Raw genomic sequence first — 23,921 nt, forward strand, 5'->3', positions numbered from 1 at the left:
AATAAATACACACACACACCGCAGTGCCAGGCCCCAAGCTCAGTGTAATACACACACACACACACACCGCAGTGCCAGGCCCCAAGCTCAGTGTAATACACACACACACACACCGCAGTGCCAGGCCCCAAGCTCAGTGTAATACACACACACACACACCGCAGTGCCAGGCCCCAAGCTCAGTGTAATAAATACACACACACACACACACCGCAGTGCCAGGCCCCAAGCTCAGTGTAATAAATACACACACACACACACACCGCAGTGCCAGGCCCCAAGCTCAGTGTAATAAATACACACACACACACCGCAGTGCCAGGCCCCAAGCTCAGTGTAATAAATACACACACACACCGCAGTGCCAGGCCCCAAGCTCAGTGTAATACACACACACACCCCGCAGTGCCAGGCCCCAAGCTCAGTGTAATACACACACACACACCGCAGTGCCAGGCCCCAAGCTCAGTGTAATAAATACACACACACACACCGCAGTGCCAGGCCCCAAGCTCAGTGTAATACACACACACACACACACCGCAGTGCCAGGCCCCAAGCTCAGTGTAATAAATACACACACACACACCGCAGTGCCAGGCCCCAAGCTCAGTGTAATAAATACACACACACCGCAGTGCCAGGCCCCAAGCTCAGTGTAATAAATACACACACACACACACACCGCAGTGCCAGGCCCCAAGCTCAGTGTAATACACACACACACACACACCGCAGTGCCAGGCCCCAAGCTCAGTGTAATAAATACACACACACACACCGCAGTGCCAGGCCCCAAGCTCAGTGTAATACACACACACACACACACACCGCAGTGCCAGGCCCCAAGCTCAGTGTAATAAATACACACACACACACACACCGCAGTGCCAGGCCCCAAGCTCAGTGTAATAAATACACACACACACCCCGCAGTGCCAGGCCCCAAGCTCAGTGTAATACACACACACACACACACCGCAGTGCCAGGCCCCAAGCTCAGTGTAATAAATACACACACACACACCGCAGTGCCAGGCCCCAAGCTCAGTGTAATAAATACACACACACACACCGCAGTGCCAGGCCCCAAGCTCAGTGTAATACACACACACACACACACACCGCAGTGCCGGGCCCCAAGCTCAGTGTAATACACACACACACACACACCGCAGTGCCAGGCCCCAAGCTCAGTGTAATAAATACACACACACACACCGCAGTGCCAGGCCCCAAGCTCAGTGTAATAAATACACACACACACCGCAGTGCCAGGCCCCAAGCTCAGTGTAATACACACACACACACACACCGCAGTGCCAGGCCCCAAGCTCAGTGTAATACACACACACACACACCGCAGTGCCAGGCCCCAAGCTCAGTGTAATACACACACACACACACCCCGCAGTGCCAGGCCCCAAGCTCAGTGTAATAAATACACACACACACACCGCAGTGCCAGGCCCCAAGCTCAGTGTAATAAATACACACACACACACACACCGCAGTGCCAGGCCCCAAGCTCAGTGTAATAAATACACACACACACACCGCAGTGCCGGGCCCCAAGCTCAGTGTAATAAATACACACACACACACACCGCAGTGCCAGGCCCCAAGCTCAGTGTAATAAATACACACACACACACACACCGCAGTGCCAGGCCCCAAGCTCAGTGTAATAAATACACACACACACACCGCAGTGCCGGGCCCCAAGCTCAGTGTAATAAATACACACACACACACCGCAGTGCCAGGCCCCAAGCTCAGTGTAATAAATACACACACACACACCGCAGTGCCAGGCCCCAAGCTCAGTGTAATAAATACACACACACACACCGCAGTGCCAGGCCCCAAGCTCAGTGTAATACACACACACACACACCGCAGTGCCAGGCCCCAAGCTCAGTGTAATAAATACACACACACACACACACCGCAGTGCCGGGCCCCAAGCTCAGTGTAATAAATACACACACACACACCGCAGTGCCAGGCCCCAAGCTCAGTGTAATACACACACACACACACACCGCAGTGCCAGGCCCCAAGCTCAGTGTAATACACACACACACACACACCGCAGTGCCAGGCCCCAAGCTCAGTGTAATACACACACACACACACCGCAGTGCCAGGCCCCAAGCTCAGTGTAATACACACACACACACACCGCAGTGCCAGGCCCCAAGCTCAGTGTAATAAATACACACACACACACACACCGCAGTGCCAGGCCCCAAGCTCAGTGTAATAAATACACACACACACACACACCGCAGTGCCGGGCCCCAAGCTCAGTGTAATAAATACACACACACACACCGCAGTGCCAGGCCCCAAGCTCAGTGTAATACACACACACACACACACCGCAGTGCCAGGCCCCAAGCTCAGTGTAATACACACACACACACACACCGCAGTGCCAGGCCCCAAGCTCAGTGTAATAAATACACACACACACACCGCAGTGCCAGGCCCCAAGCTCAGTGTAATAAATACACACACACACACACACCGCAGTGCCAGGCCCCAAGCTCAGTGTAATAAATACACACACACACACACACCGCAGTGCCAGGCCCCAAGCTCAGTGTAATAAATACACACACACACACACACCGCAGTGCCGGGCCCCAAGCTCAGTGTAATACACACACACACACCGCAGTGCCAGGCCCCAAGCTCAGTGTAATAAATACACACACACCGCAGTGCCAGGCCCCAAGCTCAGTGTAATACACACACACACACACACCGCAGTGCCAGGCCCCAAGCTCAGTGTAATACACACACACACACTGCAGTGCCAGGCCCCAAGCTCAGTGTAATACACACACACACACCGCAGTGCCAGGCCCCAAGCTCAGTGTAATACACACACACACACCGCAGTGCCGGGCCCCAAGCTCAGTGTAATACACACACACACACCGCAGTGCCAGGCCCCAAGCTCAGTGTAATAAGTACACACACACACACACACCGCAGTGCCAGGCCCCAAGCTCAGTGTAATACACACACACACACCGCAGTGCCAGGCCCCAAGCTCAGTGTAATAAATACACACACACACACCGCAGTGCCGGGCCCCAAGCTCAGTGTAATAAATACACACACACACACCGCAGTGCCAGGCCCCAAGCTCAGTGTAATACACACACACACACACACACACCGCAGTGCCAGGCCCCAAGCTCAGTGTAATACACACACACACACACACCGCAGTGCCAGGCCCCAAGCTCAGTGTAATAAATACACACACACACACCGCAGTGCCAGGCCCCAAGCTCAGTGTAATAAATACACACACACACACACACCGCAGTGCCGGGCCCCAAGCTCAGTGTAATAAATACACACACACACACCGCAGTGCCGGGCCCCAAGCTCAGTGTAATAAATACACACACACACACCGCAGTGCCAGGCCCCAAGCTCAGTGTAATAAATACACACACACACCCCGCAGTGCCAGGCCCCAAGCTCAGTGTAATACACACACACACACCGCAGTGCCAGGCCCCAAGCTCATTGTAATACACACACACACACACACACACCACAGTGCCAGGCCCCAAGCTCAGTGTAATAAATACACACACACACACACACCGCAGTGCCGGGCCCCAAGCTCAGTGTAATACACACACACACACCGCAGTGCCAGGCCCCAAGCTCAGTGTAATAAATACACACGCACACACCGCAGTGCCGGGCCCCAAGCTCAGTGTAATAAATACACACACACACACCGCAGTGCCAGGCCCCAAGCTCAGTGTAATAAATACACACACACACACCGCAGTGCCAGGCCCCAAGCTCAGTGTAATAAATACACACACACACACCGCAGTGCCAGGCCCCAAGCTCAGTGTAATACACACACACACACACACCGCAGTGCCAGGCCCCAAGCTCAGTGTAATAAATACACACACACACACCGCAGTGCCAGGCCCCAAGCTCAGTGTAATACACACACACACACACACCGCAGTGCCAGGCCCCAAGCTCAGTGTAATACACACACACACACCGCAGTGCCAGGCCCCAAGCTCAGTGTAATACACACACACACACCGCAGTGCCAGGCCCCAAGCTCAGTGTAATACACACACACACACCGCAGTGCCAGGCCCCAAGCTCAGTGTAATAAATACACACACACACACACACCGCAGTGCCAGGCCCCAAGCTCAGTGTAATACACACACACACACCGCAGTGCCAGGCCCCAAGCTCAGTGTAATAAATACACACACACACACCGCAGTGCCGGGCCCCAAGCTCAGTGTAATAAATACACACACACACACCGCAGTGCCAGGCCCCAAGCTCAGTGTAATACACACACACACACACACACACCGCAGTGCCAGGCCCCAAGCTCAGTGTAATACACACACACACACACACCGCAGTGCCAGGCCCCAAGCTCAGTGTAATAAATACACACACACACACCGCAGTGCCAGGCCCCAAGCTCAGTGTAATAAATACACACACACACACACACCGCAGTGCCGGGCCCCAAGCTCAGTGTAATAAATACACACACACACACCGCAGTGCCGGGCCCCAAGCTCAGTGTAATAAATACACACACACACACCGCAGTGCCAGGCCCCAAGCTCAGTGTAATAAATACACACACACACCCCGCAGTGCCAGGCCCCAAGCTCAGTGTAATACACACACACACACCGCAGTGCCAGGCCCCAAGCTCAGTGTAATACACACACACACACACACACACCGCAGTGCCAGGCCCCAAGCTCAGTGTAATAAATACACACACACACACACACCGCAGTGCCGGGCCCCAAGCTCAGTGTAATACACACACACACACCGCAGTGCCAGGCCCCAAGCTCAGTGTAATAAATACACACGCACACACCGCAGTGCCAGGCCCCAAGCTCAGTGTAATACACACACACACACACACCGCAGTGCCAGGCCCCAAGCTCAGTGTAATAAATACACACACACACACCGCAGTGCCAGGCCCCAAGCTCAGTGTAATACACACACACACACACACCGCAGTGCCAGGCCCCAAGCTCAGTGTAATACACACACACACACCGCAGTGCCAGGCCCCAAGCTCAGTGTAATACACACACACACACCGCAGTGCCAGGCCCCAAGCTCAGTGTAATACACACACACACACCGCAGTGCCAGGCCCCAAGCTCAGTGTAATAAATACACACACACACACACACCGCAGTGCCAGGCCCCAAGCTCAGTGTAATACACACACACACACCGCAGTGCCAGGCCCCAAGCTCAGTGTAATAAATACACACACACACACCGCAGTGCCGGGCCCCAAGCTCAGTGTAATAAATACACACACACACACCGCAGTGCCAGGCCCCAAGCTCAGTGTAATACACACACACACACACACACCGCAGTGCCAGGCCCCAAGCTCAGTGTAATAAATACACACACACACACCGCAGTGCCAGGCCCCAAGCTCAGTGTAATACACACACACACACACACACCGCAGTGCCAGGCCCCAAGCTCAGTGTAATAAATACACACACACACACCGCAGTGCCGGGCCCCAAGCTCAGTGTAATACACACACACACACCGCAGTGCCAGGCCCCAAGCTCAGTGTAATAAATACACACACACACACCGCAGTGCCAGGCCCCAAGCTCAGTGTAATAAATACACACACACACCGCAGTGCCGGGCCCCAAGCTCAGTGTAATAAATACACACACACACACCGCAGTGCCAGGCCCCAAGCTCAGTGTAATACACACACACACACACACACCGCAGTGCCAGGCCCCAAGCTCAGTGTAATACACACACACACACACACCGCAGTGCCAGGCCCCAAGCTCAGTGTAATAAATACACACACACACACCGCAGTGCCAGGCCCCAAGCTCAGTGTAATAAATACACACACACACACACACCGCAGTGCCGGGCCCCAAGCTCAGTGTAATAAATACACACACACACACCGCAGTGCCGGGCCCCAAGCTCAGTGTAATAAATACACACACACACACACTGCAGTGCCAGGCCCCAAGCTCAGTGTAATAAATACACACACACACACCGCAGTGCCAGGCCCCAAGCTCAGTGTAATAAATACACACACACACCCCGCAGTGCCAGGCCCCAAGCTCAGTGTAATACACACACACACACACACACCGCAGTGCCAGGCCCCAAGCTCAGTGTAATAAATACACACACACACACACACCGCAGTGCCGGGCCCCAAGCTCAGTGTAATACACACACACACACCGCAGTGCCAGGCCCCAAGCTCAGTGTAATAAATACACACGCACACACCGCAGTGCCAGGCCCCAAGCTCAGTGTAATAAATACACACACACACACACACACCGCAGTGCCAGGCCCCAAGCTCAGTGTAATACACACACACACACCGCAGTGCCAGGCCCCAAGCTCAGTGTAATACACACACACACACCGCAGTGCCAGGCCCCAAGCTCAGTGTAATACACACACACACACCGCAGTGCCGGGCCCCAAGCTCAGTGTAATACACACACACACACCGCAGTGCCAGGCCCCAAGCTCAGTGTAATAAATACACACACACACACACACCGCAGTGCCGGGCCCCAAGCTCAGTGTAATACACACACACACACCGCAGTGCCAGGCCCCAAGCTCAGTGTAATAAATACACACACACACACCGCAGTGCCGGGCCCCAAGCTCAGTGTAATAAATACACACACACACCCCGCAGTGCCAGGCCCCAAGCTCAGTGTAATACACACACACACACACACACCGCAGTGCCAGGCCCCAAGCTCAGTGTAATAAATACACACACACACACCGCAGTGCCAGGCCCCAAGCTCAGTGTAATACACACACACACACCGCAGTGCCAGGCCCCAAGCTCAGTGTAATACACACACACACCCCGCAGTGCCAGGCCCCAAGCTCAGTGTAATAAATACACACACACACACACACCGCAGTGCCAGGCCCCAAGCTCAGTGTAATAAATACACACACACACACACACCGCAGTGCCGGGCCCCAAGCTCAGTGTAATACACACACACACACCGCAGTGCCAGGCCCCAAGCTCAGTGTAATAAATACACACGCACACACCGCAGTGCCAGGCCCCAAGCTCAGTGTAATAAATACACACACACACACACACACCGCAGTGCCAGGCCCCAAGCTCAGTGTAATACACACACACACACCGCAGTGCCAGGCCCCAAGCTCAGTGTAATACACACACACACACCGCAGTGCCAGGCCCCAAGCTCAGTGTAATACACACACACACACCTAGTGCCGGGCCCCAAGCTCAGTGTAATACACACACACACACCGCAGTGCCAGGCCCCAAGCTCAGTGTAATAAATACACACACACACACACACCGCAGTGCCAGGCCCCAAGCTCAGTGTAATACACACACACACACCGCAGTGCCAGGCCCCAAGCTCAGTGTAATAAATACACACACACACACACACCGCAGTGCCGGGCCCCAAGCTCAGTGTAATAAATACACACACACACACCGCAGTGCCAGGCCCCAAGCTCAGTGTAATACACACACACACACCGCAGTGCCGGGCCCCAAGCTCAGTGTAATACACACACACACACACACCGCAGTGCCGGGCCCCAAGCTCAGTGTAATAAATACACACACACACACCGCAGTGCCAGGCCCCAAGCTCAGTGTAATAAATACACACGCACACACCGCAGGGCCAGGCCCCAAGCTCAGTGTAATACACACACACACACCGCAGTGCCAGGCCCCAAGCTCAGTGTAATAAATACACACACACACACACACCGCAGTGCCGGGCCCCAAGCTCAGTGTAATAAATACACACACACACACCGCAGTGCCAGGCCCCAAGCTCAGTGTAATACACACACACACACCGCAGTGCCGGGCCCCAAGCTCAGTGTAATACACACACACACACACACCGCAGTGCCGGGCCCCAAGCTCAGTGTAATAAATACACACACACACACCGCAGTGCCAGGCCCCAAGCTCAGTGTAATAAATACACACGCACACACCGCAGTGCCGGGCCCCAAGCTCAGTGTAATACACACACACACACACACCGCAGTGCCAGGCCCCAAGCTCAGTGTAATAAATACACACACACAAACACACCGCAGTGCCAGGCCCCAAGCTCAGTGTAATACACACACACACACCGCAGTGCCAGGCCGCAAGCTCAGTGTAATAAATACACACACACACACCGCAGTGCCGGGCCCCAAGCTCAGTGTAATACACACACACACACACACCGCAGTGCCAGGCCCCAAGCTCAGTGTAATAAATACACACACACAAACACACCGCAGTGCCAGGCCCCAAGCTCAGTGTAATACACACACACACACCGCAGTGCCAGGCCCCAAGCTCAGTGTAATAAATACACACACACACACCGCAGTGCCGGGCCCCAAGCTCAGTGTAATAAATACACACACACACACCGCAGTGCCAGGCCCCAAGCTCAGTGTAATACACACACACACACACACACCGCAGTGCCAGGCCCCAAGCTCAGTGTAATACACACACACACACACACCGCAGTGCCAGGCCCCAAGCTCAGTGTAATACACACACACACACCGCAGTGCCAGGCCCCAAGCTCAGTGTAATAAATACACACGCACACACCGCAGTGCCAGGCCCCAAGCTCAGTGTAATAAATACACACACACACACACACACCGCAGTGCCGGGCCCCAAGCTCAGTGTAATAAATACACACACACACCCCGCAGTGCCAGGCCCCAAGCTCAGTGTAATACACACACACACACCGCAGTGCCAGGCCCCAAGCTCAGTGTAATAAATACACACACACACACCGCAGTGCCAGGCCCCAAGCTCAGTGTAATAAATACACACACACACACACACCGCAGTGCCAGGCCCCAAGCTCAGTGTAATAAATACACACACACACACCGCAGTGCCAGGCCCCAAGCTCAGTGTAATAAATACACACACACACACCGCAGTGCCAGGCCCCAAGCTCAGTGTAATAAATACACACACACACACCGCAGTGCCAGGCCCCAAGCTCAGTGTAATAAATACACACACACACACCGCAGTGCCAGGCCCCAAGCTCAGTGTAATAAATACACACACACACCCCGCAGTGCCAGGCCCCAAGCTCAGTGTAATACACACACACACACACACACCGCAGTGCCAGGCCCCAAGCTCAGTGTAATAAATACACACACACACACCGCAGTGCCAGGCCCCAAGCTCAGTGTAATAAATACACACACACACACACACCCCGCAGTGCCAGGCCCCAAGCTCAGTGTAATAAATACACACACACACGCACACCGCAGTGCCGGGCCCCAAGCTCAGTGTAATAAATACACACACACACACCGCAGTGCCAGGCCCCAAGCTCAGTGTAATAAATACACACACACACACCGCAGTGCCAGGCCCCAAGCTCAGTGTAATACACACACACACACCGCAGTGCCAGGCCCCAAGCTCAGTGTAATACACACGCACACACCGCAGTGCCAGGCCCCAAGCTCAGTGTAATAAATACACACACACACACACACCGCAGTGCCAGGCCCCAAGCTCAGTGTAATACACACACACACACCGCAGTGCCAGGCCCCAAGCTCAGTGTAATAAATACACACACACACGCACACACGCACAGTATCAACCTGCAACCTGTCTCTGGCCGGGGGACATCTGAAGCAGCGTGCACGCAGCCTGTCCCTTGGAGCACCCTGGGAATTCCTGCCTCCCAGCCTCCATCCTCTGGCTGTGACAGTGCCCTGGGAGCTGCCCGTGCTCCTGCGGGTGCTCTTGGTCTGCGTGTGCTCCCTCCCTGACTGGGGCCGGGCCAGTGGGTGCTCTCCTTGTGGTCTGACTCCTGACCGGGAACTCGCGGGGCAAGGCTGCCCGGAAGCCTGCCCAGCCCTTGGCTGCTGCCTGGTGGCTGCGCCAACGTGAAGGCAGCGTCCAGGGCCCAGCAGGAAGGCTGATGAGCCCTCCACTCCCGAGGAGGAGTCTGCTCCCAGCGCTCCTGTCTCGCGAGGGAGCAGGGCAGGAGCTGTGCGGGCCAAGATCGCCCCGCCGCGGGCGCACAGAGGGCACGCCTTACGGTCACTGTGGACTGGCGGTCCGCACGCGGCTCTCCCTTTCCTGGGTAAGCCTGCGTTCGTCCACACCAGAGGGTGCAGTTGGCCCGCGGGTGCTGCTCTGGGCTGACTGGGAAGCGGGCGCTGCACTCACTCAGCACACGCCTGGGGCTTGCGCTGACCCCGCCTCTTGTTGTGGGGTCAGCCAAGGAGAGCACAGGTGAGTCCCGCCCTCATCGAGGGACAGAAAGCAAGTGCAGGTGTGACACGCGGGAGGGTGGCAAGGGACTGCGCGTGTGGCCGTCATTCGATCCGCTGGTCAGGGAGGAGTTGAGGAAAGTTCCGGAATGAGCTGTGTGGCTAGAGGCTGAGGGAGAAGCAGCTTCCAAAGGCATTGGCCCTTGAGGTAGGAGCATGCTGTGGTCCAGCTCCCTGCTAGTGGCCTGGGAAAGCAGTAGAAGATGGCCCAAATGCTTGGGCCCCTGCACCTGCATGGGAGACCTGGGAGAAGCTCCTGGCTCCTGGTTTCAGACTGGCCCAGCTCCGGCTGTTGCGGCCATTTGGGGAGTGAACCAGCAGATGGAGGATCTCTCTGCCTCTCTGTAACTCTGCCTTTCAAATAAATAAATTAATTTAAAAAAGACGTAGGGTATGGATAGGAAGGCTGCTGGGATAGCACTTGTGAGAGACAAGGAGTACACGGGTGAGGTTGGCAGTAGTTGAAGTGATAAGAAGTTGTGAGGCCCTGGCTGGGTTCTGGAACCTTCCTGACCAGAAGCCGGGAGCAGTAATCAGACGAGACCTTGGATTGCCTTCTTTCGGGAAGAGAGGAAGACTGGTTTTATATGAGATGACCACACTAGGTGAGGAAAGTTTTTTTTTTTTTAAGATTTATTCATTTATTTGAAGGGCAGAGTTACAGAGACGGAGAGACACAGAGAGAGGTCTTTCATTGCTGGTTCACTCCCCAAATGGCCGCAATGGCCAGCACTGGGCCAGGCTGAAGCCAGGAGCCAGGGGCTTCTTCCTGGTCTCCCACACGGGTGCAGGGGCCCAAGCACGTGGGCCATCTCCCACTGCTTTCCCAGACACATCAGCAGGGAGCAGGGAGCTGGGTGGGACGTGGAGCAGCCGGGGCTGGAACTGGCACCCACATGGGATGCCGGTGCTGTAGACGGCGGCTTTACCGCTCTGAGCCACAGCATCGGCGCGGGCAGGTATTGACACTGTGTTGACACTGGGAAAGTGAGGGGTGCAGTGCAGCGAGCAAAGCTGTCCACCACCGTCCCCCCTCCTAGAATCACCTGTCTGGGAAGAGCTGTCAGCTCAGCTCCCGGCCACCCGCGTAGGAGACCCGCGATGCAGCGATGGCCGTGTGCGGCGTGCTCCGGACACAGTGTGTGCGTGGGAACAGGGGCCAATGGCGTGACTCCCTGCGCTCTTGCTGGAATTACTGGGGAAGAGGGAGGTCCCTTTCTGAGGTCACAGGCGGGTGTGACAACTTACAGGGTCGTTATTGCCACCACGCGGACACAGTCTGCCTGAGGCTGGAGCCGACAGAGAAGGGAGCAGAGTCCAGAGGGGGAGACGCTCTCCCCAGGGGCCCCCGGGCTCCCCGGGCTGCTGCCTGAGTTCCCTCCTAGTGGGTGAGCTCTTTTTTTTTTTGGGGGGGGGGTTGGATCTCTGTCGCTTGCAAACAGAGCTAATGTCTGCCCCGGCTCGGGTCGAATGTGGTTCTTTCTGTACTGGTCTGCAAAGCAGGAGCCCCCTCAGGCCTTTCAGCAGCTCCTGTCTCTCTGCCCCACGTGTCCTGGCTCCCCTTTGGGGTGTCCCTCTGGGCTCCCCCAAAGTCCAACAAGCAAGGCTTCCTGCCCGGCACAGCTAGGGCTCTCCCGATCGATCCTGCTTGGGTAATGTGGTCAGTCCTTGCACACTGGCTGGTGCCCTGGGCCAGGCGGATCCTGAAGCATTTTGCCTCACTCATGATACCACCCAGAGTCATGGGGAGGGATGGGGAGCTCTGCCCCGTTGTGAGCACGCCCGCCCCTGCCCCGACGCGCCCCCACCCCTCACACACTCGCAGGGCCCCTGTGTCTTGAGATGCCTGCCTTCTCCCAGACTTCCCCTTCTCCTGCTCCTCCTGGTACCCCGGAGCTCAGGTGACCCGAGACAGAAATGCCCCAACCGAGCAGCCTGGGAACGGCTTCCGTGAGGGGGAGGGAGGTGGGCTCCGCTGCCTGAAGTCCCTCCTTTTTGAAACTGAGCCACAGCAGATTCAGAAAGTGCATTAGACAAGCATGTTCCCCTGATATACAGACGGGGCTCTCCCAGGGAACCCCCGGTGCGTTCTTAGAGCGTCCTGGACCCCCAGCCACGAATGCCCCTTTCCCCGGCAGTAACCCTCCCCCTGCCCCTGGTGGCGACCCGTCCTCGTGAGTCCCTGGCAGTGCGGTCTAACCTTGCCTGAGTTCCAGCCTCATGTCATCAGTTAAGTTCTGTGTCTGGCTTCTTTTGTTGAATATTGCACCTGCGAGATTCATTTCTAGACTTGTATGAGGCTGCATCTCATTTGTTTTCATTCCTGCATAAAGTTGTGTTGAAAATATGCCACGATTTGTTAGGTCGTTCTCCTGCGGATGGCCATCGGGTCTGATGTGAGCGACACCAGGGCCGGTGGGCGCCATCTGTGTGTCTCCTAGAACAGGTGCGACTGGATGCCTTTAGGGTCCAGACCTGGGAACAGAGAACCTGACTCCTGCAGGCAAACTTACACGGTTTTCCTGAACAGCTGGGCCAATTTCCATGCTCCAGAAGCCCCTCGCAGCCCCGGTGGCTCCTGCTCTGTGTCAGCACTCGGTACTGCTGGGCTCTCACATCTGTGTCCACGGATGGGTGGGTGGTGGATTTTGCTGTGGCTTTAATTTGCATTTCCCTGACTGCTAGTTTGCGCACACTTTTGTACACTGGTTATTCATATTTCCTCTTGTGTGAAGTCTCTTGCCACTTATTCCTACTGGGGTCTCTATTTCCTATTGTGGAAGTTAGTAAACATATGCTCTGAGTACTAGACTTTTGTTGGCTAGAAGGGTTTTAATTCTGCTACCCTATCACTTGCTTTGTATTCTAAATGGTATATTTTAATAAATTCAAATTTATTCAAATTTCCTTCATTTTATGGTTATGCAGATGTTTTCCTCTTTTATCTTATAAAAGATTTTTAGATTTTCCTTCCCATTTAGGCACACCTGGAATTGATTTTCAGTATGGTTGTAGGTAGGGGTCTACTTTTATTTATTTATTTTTATTGGAAGCACAATAAGCCCAGCACTGTTCACAGGAAGCCCACCTTTTCCTCCCTGCTACTGCCACCTTTGCCATGTATTAAGTGCCCAAATATGCTTGGAATTATTTCCCTTTGTTACTGATTCTCAGCTAACTTGTATTATGATTGAAAACATACAAGTGATCATCCCTAACCTGAAAACCCCAAACCCTAAATGCTCTAAAATCTGAAACTTTTTGAGAACTGACGTAATACAAGTGGAAAATTCCACGTGACCTTGGGTGGTGCGTTGTAGTCAAAATGTAGACGCATTGAAAATCCTGTATGAAATTATAATCGGGCTGTGTGTACAAGTGTATCTGAAACACAAGTGAATTTCATGTTTGGACTTGTGCTCCATCTTCAAGAATTTGTTTTTGACAGGCAGAGTTAGATAATGAGAGAGACAGAGAGAAAAGTCTTCCTTCCATTGGTTCACCCCCCAAATGGCCGCCACGGCCGGCGCTGTGCTGATCCGAAGCCAGGAGCCAGGTGCTTCTCCTGGTCTCCCATGGGGTGCAGGGCCCAAGCACTTGGGCCATCCTCCACTGCCCTCCCAGACCGCAGCAGAGAGCTGGCCTGGAAGAGGGGCAACTGGGGCAGAATCCGGTGCCCCAACCGGGACTAGAACCCAGGGTGCCGGCGCCGCAGGCGGATGATTAGCCTATTGAGCCGCGGCGCCGGCCCATCTTCAAGATTTAAAAAAAAAGTCATTTGAGGCCAGCTGTGGAGAGCTGAGACATGCACCCAGCCCACATGGGAGGCCGGCACTGCAGGCGGCCGCTTAGCCTGCTGTGCCGTCCTGCCGGCCTCAGCTTTTAATTTTTTTTTTAACATTAATCAGCTGCAGACCGAGCATCAGTGAGCTGCAGTCCTATTTTTGCCAGAATTCAGGAAAATGATTTGTCTTTTGCTTTAAGGCCAATGCTGACGCCCAGGGCTCCGCCCACACCTGACCCTCTGGGCTGACGGAAGCTCCCGCGTGTCCTTCGCCACCAGCCGAGTGTTTGCAGTTCCTCACGGGGCCGCACCACTGCTCTGCCTTATTCCCCGCCAGCGCGGGGTACCCTCACTTCCTGTCTCCTGTGGGAGAGGGTGAGGAGAAGGCTGGCTGTCCCTCTGCCCTGCACCCCTCCGGTTTGTCCCCTAGACAAGCAGTTCCGGCCTGTAATTGTCCCAGCTGAACTTGGCACTGAATCCCTGGTTTCCAGAGATACTTCTGCATCCGCGTCGGCGTATTTCTGAGGCCTGCAGCGCGAGACGCCTGCGAGCGTGTGCACGGGGTTTCGATGGCTCCCGCTGTGATCTGAGAGAGGACATCGTGTGCAAAGACCCGGGTGCATCAGCTTCCTAGGCCTCTGTGACAAGTCACCCCAACCTGGGGGCTTGCGCTCGCAGAAACTTACTCTCCCACTGTCTGAGGCCGGAAGTCTGGAACCAAGGTCCTGGCTGGGCCGGGCTCTCTCAAGCCTCGGGGGAAGAGCCTCACCTCCTTTGCCGCCTCCTCACGCCTGGTGATTACCAGGAGTCTTTTTATAAACATGTATTTAGTTAGTTGTTTTAAAGTCAGAGTGACAGGGACGGGGGTGGGGTGGGGGAGGGGGTGGGGGAGGGGAGGGGGAGGAGGAGAGCTCGTCTTTGCTGCTTCACTGCCCAAATGCCTACAGCAGCTGAGGTTGGGTCAGGCGGAACCAGGAGCCAGGAAGTCCATCTGGGTCTCCCACAGCAGGGCGCCAAGTACTTGGGCTTGCGTCTGCTTCCTCCCAGGAGGCCGCTGGGAAGCAGAGGCGAGACTTGACCCCGGCTCTCTGTAGGGCTGCACACGAGCATTCAAGCGGCAGCTTAGCCCACTGCACCACACCCACCCCTGCCAGCAGTCCTGGCTCTCCCCGACTTGCAGCTGTGTCACTTCAACTTACACCTGTCTTCACACCGCTGTCGTGTGTGTGAGTTCACAAGATATCCTGCCGTAGGTTTATCTCCATTTCTCCCAAAACAGCACCAGTCGTTGGCTTAGGAACCACTGGACCCCAGCGTGACCTAATCCTAATTTGATTATGCCTGTTAAGACCTGGTTTCCAAGTACAGCACACTCACAGGCCCCGTGGTGAGGCCGCTCTCAGCACCACAATGGAAGACCCTTACCAGTGGAAGCCATTGCCGCAACGGCCGGGTAGCTGCAGGTAGAACTCAGGGTCAAGGGTTCATGAGCTCGGCTCTGGTTAGGCCCTCACGGTGGGTGGTGCGTGTAAAAGCGCACGTGGCAGGAAGAGATCAGGTCTCCAGACGGAAACCAGACAGTGATTCGGGGGTCTGGCTCAGGCTCCCTTGAGAACCCACTCGGGGGTCCCATGGGAACTTTGTTAATCCCTTCCAGGACAGTGCCCCCTGCAGACCGCTCACTGGACTCCACTCCACAGAGGGTCCTCCACCTCTTCGTGGCCACATGGCAGACCGGTCTCCCACACCTCCATGTGCCTTTGGCCTGAACGCACTCCTCCAGCAGCCCTTACATTCACTGCTAAACAAATTCACCTTCTGGGACCCGACTCCTCTCTTATCTCCTCCTGGAGCAATGCCCATGATACAGTGGTGCTTAATCACATCTGTAGGGTGAATGAAGGAAACTACTGGCGGTATCTTTTGTCTACCAAATCTTTCCAAAAGTACTTTTTAAAGATTTACTTATTTATTTGAGAGGCAGAGTTACAGAGAGAGGGAGAGACAGAGAGAAAGAGGTCTTCCATCTGCTGGTTCACTCCCCAAAAGGCTGCAATGGCTGGAGCTGGACCGATCTGAAGACGGGAGCCTGGGCTTCCTCTGGGCCGCCCACACGGGGGGCAGGGCCCAAGCACTGGGCCGCCTTCCACTGCCTTCCCAGGTGCATGAGCAAGGAGCTGGACTGGAAGTGGAGCAGCCAAGACTTGAACCGGCGCCCGCAAGGAATGCCGGCGCCACAGGTGGAGGTTAACCTACGCGGCCACAGCGCCGCCCCCGGTCTTTCTTTGATTGGACTAACCATGGAGTTCTGGCCCTAGGGGACGTGCAGACTCTGCTCCTGAAAGTCTGACTTTGAGCTGGGCTCTGGGATGCGTCCATAGCCTCCGTGGCAACTTGGCAGAGAGGTCTCCCCACGCAGCCTCAGCAGAGTGCTTTCCCATCACCAGTGGGGACAGTGACCACTGAGTTCCACCCTGAGATGGAGGGGTGCCGAACGCATTCACTCTGGGAGAGACCAAGGTGCAGAGGGCGGAGACCTTGGCCCTGGTCTGCCAGCAATCTGTGGGAGGGGTGGCCGGCCTCTGCAGCTCCCAGGGAGGGATCCCCCTGCCCCACCCAGCCTCCCGATCAAGCTGCAGGGCATCAGGAGTCCTGAACGGGAGGTGACTCCCAACGGTCAGCACCACACACGCAAGAAGAAACAAGATGACGTCTTGAGGTGCGGCGCTGGCCTTGCTGTCCCTTTAGAAATAGGAACTCTGAATGAAACCCCCCAGGCCTTTTGTGCAGAGCACAGGTGTTACCAGGCCAGGGCAGCTGTCCGCCAGCTCTCAGCATGCAGTCATGCAGGGCCCTAAGTAACACGGCAGCTTCCACGCGGCCACATGCCTGCGGGTTCTGTCCAGAGAAGTCTGTCTTGGTAAACATGGCCTCTGGTCATAGTCGAAGTTAAAGGACCAGGACGTGTTCCGGAAAGGAAGAGACCCCATGCTCTGATGGTGAAATTCGGAAGGGACGTCACCATGGAGACCCTCGTGGCTTCTGACACCCGTCGGGAGGAAGGCTCGCCCAGCTGCAGCCTTGCCCAGTTCTGACTTGGTGACCAGGGGCGTGCAGTGGTGAGGATAGGGCTGGGTGACCTCCAGAGCGGGCAAGAGCGAGCACAGAGCAGAGAAACCCATCCGAACCGGACATGTCCCAGCGGGGTAGCCTCGCTAGGGCCCGGGGGCCGTCACCTCGTTACTGGTGGCTTCGTCTGCATCTTGCAGTGAACTGGAGGCGCTCGCGCGCACGGCATTGTTGAGGCCCCTGGTCACGCTGTCATAGGATGGCGGGAAAGACGTGGCAGACGCACTCTCAGATCTGTCCGGAAGCGCACAATCTTCATCTCCTGGGGGTGGCCCGGCCTCCCCCTCTGCCCTGGGCACCCCCAGGGGGTTGGCGAGGGCCGAGGAGCGGTGCAGCACGTAGCTCCGATAGGCCTTTTGAATGACAGTGGCTGAAATGTCTTCCTGCTTCCACCGGAGGGTGGTTGCTATTGGCTCGTAGGACGCTTTGGAAAGATTAGTAGCCATAAACTTCTCTTCCATATTTGCCTTCAGAGAATCCAAGTCGCCGGAGTCTCCCAGCACATGCTTGGTGAAGGCAAACAGGATGTCCAAGCAGTGGATCTTATCCCCAGGGACCAAGGGCAGGTCCATCTGCATTAAGATGTGCTGGTTGGGTTTTGGGATTCGCAGGGGGCCGGAGAGATTGTCTGCAAAATTTGAGAGGGCAGAAAAGGCAATGAACTGCGTGGCCTCGGGGTCAAACTTCTTCCAGATCTCGTAGAACATGTCGAAGTCGTCCTCGCTCAGCGGCTCCGTGCTCTCCTCCGTGGCCACGCTGAAGTTCTCCAGGATGATGGCGATGTACATGTTGACCACGATGAGGAAGGAGATGATGATGTAGGTGGTGAAGAAGAGGATGCCCACGGCGGGGCTGCCGCAGTTGCCCCGGGAGCCGCTGCCGGTGGGCAGGCTGGGGTCGCAGTAGGGCGGCCCCGTGTTGAGGATGGGGCTGAGCAGGCCGTCCCAGCCGGCCGACGTGGTGATCTGGAAGAGGCACAGCATGCTGTTGGCGAAGGTCTGGAAGTTGAACATGTCGTCGATGCCGGCCTCGTGGTTCACATGGGGAAAGCTGGCCATGCCGAAGATGGAGTAGATGAACATGACCAGGAAGAGCAGCAGCCCGATGTTGAAGAGGGCGGGCAGGGACATCAAGAGGGCGAACAGCAGCGTGCGAATGCCCTTGGCCGCCCGGATGAGCCGGAGGATGCGGCCGATTCGGGCCAGGCGGACGACGCGGAGGAGCGTCGGGGAGATGAGACTTTCAACCGACTTAAGAAGGGCGGAAAACAGCAGGCCTTAAAAAAGAAAGAAAAGAAAAAAAGAGTGGGGCTGATTTACTTAGCACCACCGACCACCAGCCCAGCTGGCCACATCTGAACACTCGTCCTCAAGGACTCCGGGTCCTCCACGCCTAGCACAGAGGTCGGCAGGGAGCGGGCTCAGGAAATGCTCATTGCGCGAATCTGCTACCCCTCCCGGAAGCCTTGCTTTTCCCACTATGTCCTTGCCTTTCCCTCCACCCACAGCTGTCTTCTTAAGTCGACCTCTGTGGTCAGAGCCCTGTCTCCTGCAGCCCGTTGCGGCTGGAAGTGACTGCACCGCACCCACGTGTCCACGGCTCTCACGCTGTCTGCTCTTGCCCGACGCTGCACCTTGTTCTCAACGCAGGCCCTGGCCCTGGGACGCCCAGGCCCCCGCGGACTTGTCTCCCTGTCTCCTACTGTGCAGAATCAGTCCCTGGCGCAGGGTCCCGTGGATGATTGCACAGAGCCCAGGTTAATTATAAGGATCCCAAGGAGTCAGCAGCTTGCCGACAGCTGAAGCGGACTGGTTTTGGATGGCCAGATGTCTGTATGATGGTGCTAATTTGCTCCTTTCGTTTCCCACTGTGCTTGAACTCAGTTTGGGCCCGGAGATGGGCTTTTTTAGGGTCAGTTACTGCCCCCAGACTTGAAGAGTTAAAATTGTATATGTACGGGTGTCAAAAGTTAAGCTTAAGCTTACAGGTTTAAACCTTCCTGGTGCAGCTGTGAAAATAAGACAGAGTAAAGTAGCACCTTGACAGTAGGGACTCCATTTTGGAGCCCTTGAGACTGCATTCTGGGAAAGCACCCCCCCCACCATGAGACTCTGGTCTGAAACTATGATCTCAAATAGTCGGACAATAGCAGTGCACTACACCACCCTTGGCAACACACAAAACCCCCCCTAGCATGATTGCTCAAGCTTAAAAGTAGAAAGGTTGCACCTGGGTTACCTGGGCTAATAATGAAGATGTGATTTGTCTATGTCTTAAAATCATAATTGCTGATTGTAAGATTTTAGCAACAGCTTAGCAACCGTGTATTCTCTCCCCCCTCCCGATTTTGCGGTTTTTGCCTTTATAAACCCTATGCTGTAGTTCCTCACTGCTCCTCTGTCCTTGTCAGAGGGCCCCAACATGTTGGATCAATAAATTTAACCCTTTGCTGGTTGCATGAGAGAAAAAGTCTCTTGGAGTCGTTCCTCGGGCGGTGGGCTTTTTTTTAGACCCTAACAGACTCAGTTATGAATAAGGCTGAAGGATGAAGAAGGTATATGTTCCCTTATTTGATGTCTAGTTGGGGGTTTTTGAAGCTTGGTCTTGGGGACCTGTAGGAGCCTACTGGGACCCACGGAGGCTCCATTGGAACCAAAGTCGTCCCAGTGATGAGGCCAGGGCTGGGGCTGGGGGGCCGCACTCCTCAGGACAGGTGGTGAAGGAGCCTTCTCAGGGGCGCTGATTCCTGGCCTGCCCTTTGTCATGCCGCAGGGCTGGTCTCAGTGCTGCGCTGGGAGGAGAGAGGGAGTGGGAAAGGCCTTGGGAAATCATTGTGATCCTGGATTCTGCAATCTTTGGGAATATCTTTCTCTTAAAGTCCAGTTTGACAGGGACATCTTCCTATAGTACGGGAACATCGTGTGTCCATACAGTCTACAGTTTTCTGCTAAACCGCTGGCCTTCAGCTTTTAAAAATATTACTTCTGTATTTGATACACACACAGAGCAAGCGAGCGAGCTGCCATCTGCTGGTTCACTCCCAAATGCTTCCAGTAGCTGAGAATGGTCTGCCCGAAGTTGGGTCTCGCGTGTGGAGGGCAGAAACCCAAGTGCTTGAACCATCACTGTGGCTAGCGAGGACCCTCGCTGGACAAATACTGAATCCAGGCGCCCTGCTGTGGGGCATGGGCGTCGACATCGTTGTCCTAACTCCAGGCCTGCTGCCTGGGCCTGGTCTCTGCTTTCAGTTACGTCAGGCCCTTACTCAGGGTAGATGAATCCTCACACTTTAACATCAGACACTCGGTGACTGTCTCCGAGCAGAGAAGGAAGGGAGGGAGAGGGCAGACAGACAGGCGGGTGCCTCCGTGTGCACTCCAGCTGCCTCCGCGAGCGGTTCCTGCTCACTGGTAGCTATGTGTCCTCATCACAGACCTGACTACTTGGGGTGCATTTTATCTCTAGCCTGATGATATGTGAAGTTACATAAGGAAGCTCATTCCTTTAATATAAACTAAGAAGGGTTTACAGCTCTCCTTTGGAAAGTGAAGCAAAGCAAAGCAAAACAAAAACTGATAAAAACCAACCTGTTGCTCCCCCCCCGCCCCAGTATGCTATGTGAATTAGGCAGGTGCAGATGGCAAACGTGAGAAGGGCCCATCCACACGAGAAATTGGCACTAGCCAGTCTTGAGGGAGCCAGAGTAGGTGGTTTCCGTGGGGGGAGAAGGGGAAGTGGAAGGCGGAGGCAGAGGGCGCGAAGCTTCAGCACGCAGCACGCAGGTGGGAAGGCTCCACAGCTGTGCTCCGCAGCACAGTGCCGGTTTTTAATGTTTGTTTGCTTATTTATTTGAAAGGCAGCGTTGGGGTGCGTGCACTTCCAGCCATTGGTTCCATAGTGCTTAACGTTAACAATACTGTATCGTATACTTAAAAATTTCTAAGACAGCAACTATATTTTAAGTGTTCTTAGCACATAATACAAGGAAATTAATGAGTAAATCAGGCAGGAGGACATTTTGGAGGTGATGGCGTGATGGTTTCATGGTACCTCCTCATCTCCAAGCACAAATTACATACACTGGATAGACGCAGACTGCTGTATGTCAGTCTTACCCCGATAAAGTGGTTAAAAAACTACAGCAGCAACAACGAGACAGACAGAAAGAAAAACAACTCCTCACCAAGGCTAGGTGAGACCGCGCAAATGCTGCCAAGTCCTGCTGAGACGCTACCAGCTCCTGATAGGAAATCGATGGGAATTTAATGTACAGCTCCGCCCTGGCAGGACAAGGAGAAGGATTTCCCCACAAGGGTTTACGGGTTTACTTCCGATGCACAGTGAAGCTCGTGAGCTGGGATTTGGCTTCTCAGGGTCACCGTTCAGCTGAGCCCCGAGCAGTGCAGGGGCAGCCTGCCGGCTGTGGAAGGAGGCCCTTAGTTCCTGAGAGCAGCCTGGTCTGAATCCAGCTCTGCCCTCCGTGAACGCTGTGCCCTCGTGTGACTGCTGAGTCTCTGGGGTCTGATTTGACGTATACTCAGTGAGGGCACCACCCTCCAAGGGCTGCCCTGCCCAGTGCCGGGAACTCCGCGAGGGCTCAGTCGTGGTTCCATCCCCCAAGCCAGCTTCAGACTCTACCACTTTCCCTGAGCAGCGGTGCCCCCGCAGCCCCGGGTTCAACACCCAGTGCTACCCTGAGAGCCGGGAGCTCTCGACTTTCCTACTGCTCAGGGCCCTCCGTGGACAGCCACTGGACTCCAGGGCCTCGGCTTAGTGGTGCACTTAGCAGAGCCCTCCTGGCCCTTCCTTGTTCTGCTGGGAGCCCACCTCTTCCCTGCCAGGCTGGACTTTAGAACTCACCACACATCACAGCACCCACCACCTACTCCGGAGATGCTGAAGGCGGCCCCTGGAGACGCCCTCACCTTCCAGCCTGAGGCTCAGGAGCCGGTGTTCCCCCGACAGCCGCTGGGTCTCTGGAGCTGGGCTGTGCACCCGGCAGGTGCCCCAACAGACTCGACGGCGTGGAGAGAGCAGCCCGGGGACACTTCCAATCTATGGTTCTCAACGTCTACCATGCATTTTGAAGAATCATCTTGGTTTTCAGAAAGCAGCCCAGACGACCCCAGAGGCCAGATCTCCCCGCACCCCCCCAAGCTGCCCACTTACTCCCAATGGAGAGGACCATGACGATGAAGTCAAACACATTCCAGCCGCTGGTGAAGTAGTAATGCCTTAAGGCGAATATCTTCAGCACACACTCGGCCGTGAAGACAGCCACGAAGAACTGGTTGATCCTGCTGAGGACCTGGGCCTTCTCCTCGCTCTGGTCATCAGTCTCCACCATCATGGTGATCATGTTGAGGCAGATGAGGGCCATGATGGCGATGTCAAAAGCTTGTGTGGTCACGATGTCAAAGACGAAGCCCTGGCACTTGTTCTGGGAAGACAAGGGGTGGCGGCATCAGGGCCTTTGTGCTGGCACAAGGAACAGGCCTCCGGAGGGGCTGGGTCCCCCACAGATGCGTGTTAAAAGCCTGCCTGGGGTGGGCACTGTGGTACGGTGGGTAAGCTGCAGTCTGGAATGCCCACATCCCATATCAAGCACCAGCGCTGGTCCCTGCTGGCCCACACCTCCAGCCCATCTTCCTGCTAATGCACCCGGGGCAGCAGAAGGTGAGCCAGGGACCGGGTTCATGCACCCACGTGGGAGACTCCCCCGGCTGCTGGCTGTGACCCGGCCAGCGCCAGCTGCTGTGGCCTTTGGGGAGTGACACAGTAGACGCAGGATTCTTTCCCTCCCTGTGTCTCTCCCCTCTTCCTGTCATTCTGCCTTTCAAATGAATAAGTGCATCTTTTCAAGTGTCTGTCTCTCTTCTCTCACTCTACATCCAGACAGAAGCCACATCTTGTCCATTCCAAAATCCTTCTTCAAGTAGATTCTACTTCATTACCCCAGTTCCAGCCCTCGCCACCTCTCCCAGCCCTCGGAGGCCTTCGGGCGCTCCCTGCGACCTGCTCTGTGGTCTTCCCTCCCCTTGCAGTGCCAGTCCAGTCTGCTCTCTTGGGGATTACGTTCCAGTAGTCCTGAGGGGCCACTCTTCCATTTCGTCGCGCCGGGCACACTGCGCTGGCCCTTCTTTGGCTCCCTCAGCCTCCACGCTGACCCCGAGTTCTGACCCCCGTGGACGCTTCTCACCTCTACTAGACAACGAGCCCTTTGAGTTCAGGGCCCCCCGTGGAGCGAGGGCTCAGGAAGCGCTTGCAGAATTGCTGAGGGGAGGGCACCTGCTGAGGGTAAGGTGTGCAATGACGCGACTTACCCCTGAGAAATCTCTCTATTCCTGGGGTGCACAGACGTCCGAGCCGATGCAAGCAGGGCATCCGGTCAGGTCCTGATTCTCTGCCCTCTCTCGGGAGAGGCACAGGGGCCTGGGTAACCGGGGTCATTTGCATCTGGTTATTTTTAATGTGGCCCTCTATGCTTTCCTGTACTGTTAACATCCTACTGCTGTGCGAGCCCTTAGTCCCTACGTCATTTTCTAGACCTCCTCCGTGTGGTGCT

At 55.5% G+C, this 23,921-nt stretch overlaps 1 protein-coding gene across 1 annotated transcript in view; it reads right to left on the bottom strand.

Annotated features, from left to right (window-relative positions):
* Positions 1-16,224: 16,224 nt before the first annotated feature.
* SCN10A (sodium voltage-gated channel alpha subunit 10) overlaps positions 16,225-23,921 on the bottom strand; it is a 90,222-nt gene continuing 82,525 nt past the window's right edge. Inside the window, exons 26-27 of the mRNA XM_089331375.1 lie at positions 22,526-22,796; positions 16,225-18,632 (exon numbers count right to left, since the gene is read on the bottom strand). Of these exons, the coding sequence (XP_089187501.1) occupies positions 17,443-18,632; positions 22,526-22,796 (1,461 nt within the window). The 3' untranslated portion in view covers positions 16,225-17,442. The remainder of the gene's footprint in view (positions 18,633-22,525; positions 22,797-23,921) is intronic.

The sequence above is a fragment of the Oryctolagus cuniculus genome, chromosome 4 (assembly GCF_051225735.1).
Source record: "Oryctolagus cuniculus isolate XC-2025 breed Fujian yellow rabbit chromosome 4, ASM5122573v1, whole genome shotgun sequence".
In the NCBI taxonomy this organism is placed as follows: domain Eukaryota; kingdom Metazoa; phylum Chordata; class Mammalia; order Lagomorpha; family Leporidae; genus Oryctolagus; species Oryctolagus cuniculus.